The sequence below is a fragment of the Bremia lactucae genome, linkage group LG15 (genome assembly GCF_004359215.1).
Source record: "Bremia lactucae strain SF5 linkage group LG15, whole genome shotgun sequence".
Classification (NCBI taxonomy): domain Eukaryota; phylum Oomycota; class Peronosporomycetes; order Peronosporales; family Peronosporaceae; genus Bremia; species Bremia lactucae.
In genome coordinates, this window is record NC_090624.1 from 14,533 (window position 1) to 17,485 (window position 2,953).

Consider the following 2,953-nt stretch of genomic DNA (forward strand, 5'->3'; position numbering starts at 1 on the left):
CCTTTTGGATAATATATTAATTAACAACCTTTAAGTGTTAATTTCATGTAACGATAATCACCGTTACAGTGGCCGCATAAAGACGTGCCCACCTCCATGAAGCCTGGCACCAAGTATGTAACTGGGTTTCCTCCTACATGTATATTATTTTCTTTAAGATGGAGCGCAGCTACCTCGCTCATAAAGTCAGAGAAATACTTCAAACTCATAGAATCACTTAGTTCTGTATTACTAAGAAGTTCCACAACTTAAATACTAGTTCAAGGATCTGTCGTTCGTAGAACCAAGTGGCAACTTATTCCCGATAGTATGGGCCTGAGGAAGTTACTATCACTGGTCGTAGCACAAGTCTACTTTAAGATCACAAGAAGAAATGAATTAAAGTGAATTTTATTTCATATTTTAAAAATTCACCTTACCCTTACTTCATTAAAAGTAGATTTCGCCACCAGATATCGATCTGGTGGCGAGGTGTAGACAATTAAACTTAAGACTTATTAATTGTAAGTAAAAACTGCACGATACCGCGTCCAATCGAGCAAAATTTTCGGTCGGGGTACCATGAAAGTCGTCGTTGTCGGCTCCGGCATTGGTGGATCATCTGCTGCCTACCACCTCGTGAAGGATGGCCATGAAGTCATACTTATCGAGAAGAATTCGACGCTGGGAGGCCACACGTATGGGATGGAAATTGACGGAGAGATGGTTGACATTGGCTTCATGATGTTTGGCGATTCCAATCCCAACATCAAACAGTGGTTTAAGTCGCTAGGCGTGACTCAGGAAGACGGCACGACAAAGAAGCGTATTCCCATGAGCCTCACGGTCACATCGGATATAAAAGGTGATCTGCAGTTCTCATCACGTGCGCCATTTAACGGCAGTGCCCGCAACCTTTTTGACTTTCGGATCTGGCGCGTGCTTATTGACATATACAAGTTCACGATGGACCTCATGTCGATGCCTGTGAAAGAAAATATTACCACACGTGAATGGGCCGCCAAAGGCCGTTACTCGAACGTTTTTTTTCGCCATTACTTCCTTGCTTTTGTCTCCATTCTCTGGACAATTCCCAAGCACGACGTCCTGGACCTTCCTGTTTCGCAGTTTCTTCGATGCCTCAAGTCACACTCCAATTCATTATACATACCATTGTGGCAAGTGATACTAGGAGCGCTGGGGCGTCGAACGGATCGTCCGAGGCACTTGTGGTGGTACGTCGGCTCAAGCTACGTTGAGCCGTTCATTAAACTCTTTACCGAGGAGTACAATGGAACAATTCGTTACAACGCCACTGTTGATGAAGTTGAAAAGGGCGGCAAGGCTGTCATTTTAAAGAGTGGCGAGAGAATTGATTGTGACCATGTCGTACTCGCAACCCACGCAGACGAGAGTGCTGAAATGTTGCGTTGGAGTGAGAAGTCGTATAGATCACTGATGCGTTTTCACTACCACAAGAGCTTGATTTATGTTCATTGTGACCCTGTCATGCTACCGTTCTCAAAGAAGGTGTGGAGCAGTTGGAATGTTCTCATCACCAAAGATGATCAGTACATTCTGACATATTGGATGAACCGCATTCAGCGCCTTAACACCAAAAAAGACGTTTTTGTGACCATCACACCTCACGACTATCAAGGCAAACGTCCGGCTTCGGATACAATCATTTCTACTTTTCGCTGGGACCACCCGCGCCTCTTAGCAGATTGTATCCCACAGAATGAAATTATTCAAGAGGATGGCATAACTCTTTCCGGTGCCTGGCTTGGCCGCGGATTTCACGAGGATGGTTTTGTAGCAGGTCGCCGTGCAGCAGCCATCGTCCGCGACTCGGCTCACCAACATACGGTACTGTACGAAGACCCCGATAACATTCATGTTCCTGCCGTCCCTCCTTTTGGTATACCATTTAGTTTTCACCTAGTTGGTGTAACTATCATCTGTCTCATGGGCTGTGGAGTCGCCAAGCTACTAAGCAAGCAAGCTTGATCTTCTCATTGCGCGGCACAATGTATAGAGATCAGGCCTTATAGATGCCTAACAAATTAAAAGTGCCGTAGTGTTCTATTTTCGATTCGCGGAGTAATTTACTTAAGCACAAGCACATCAGTGCAAAAAGGTCGACAGAACTACGATTATCCTTGCAATTGGTAGTCGATGACTCGCTGGTGAATTTCTGAAGATCCTGTAACATCCGGTCTCGCAAAGGTCGTCGAAAGCGTAGAAGGTCAAGATATCGTATTTTGTCCACTTACTGCAAAATAAATGCTTAGCGTCTACTACCAGGATATGCGTCGATTGCAAATCGAACACGTGTATTCGTCAATTGATGCATCCAGAAAACGAAGCAATAAGTTGGACATTTGTGACGTGATTTTTTTACGAATCAACAACGAACTCCCCTTACGATCTTGTTGGTCTTGCAGTAAATGAAATCCATCGTCCTGATTGTCTTCTCGACATTGTTGCTTAAAGAGATCTCAGTCGCTGCGACCAAGTTAAAATCTCGAAAGGCGGCTCAAGATCTAAGTGAAGTAGGTTTCAAGAATTACGTATCTTCGTGGACCTCTGTTATAGTCCTCTAATGTAATACTGAAAAAGCCTGATGTTCTTGGTCAATCAACAAGTCATCCAGGACAATTAGGTTGCGAAGTTTCGATTCGTGTTAGATATAAACAAAGAATTTATTACAAATTTGTGTTAATCGCCATTGTCGCGAGTTTACTTACGTTTCTCATCACCCGATGGACAGCGTGCACACCCTTATAGCATTTTGGGATCGATGGTAATGACAGCACATTGTGAAACAATCTTGTTACAGTTATCCCAATTAATGGGAGTTCCATTCATTTGACGGAATTGGAATTCACGTTTGTGAAAGACAAGAGAAGAGCAAAGTAAGGGATCAGCTGAAACCGATTAGCGCTGCATCTTACCTTGGATGTCGAGAGCT

At 43.9% G+C, this 2,953-nt stretch overlaps 1 protein-coding gene across 1 annotated transcript; it reads left to right on the forward strand.

Moving 5' to 3' along the window:
• Window positions 1-561: 561 nt before the first annotated feature.
• On the forward strand, window positions 562-1,989 carry CCR75_009228 (uncharacterized protein; the record flags this gene model as incomplete). Its single annotated transcript, XM_067967270.1, has 1 exon — window positions 562-1,989. One exon carries the CDS (start codon window positions 562-564, stop codon window positions 1,987-1,989), a length of 1,428 nt encoding a protein of 475 aa, XP_067819204.1.
• Window positions 1,990-2,953: the final 964 nt, after the last annotated feature.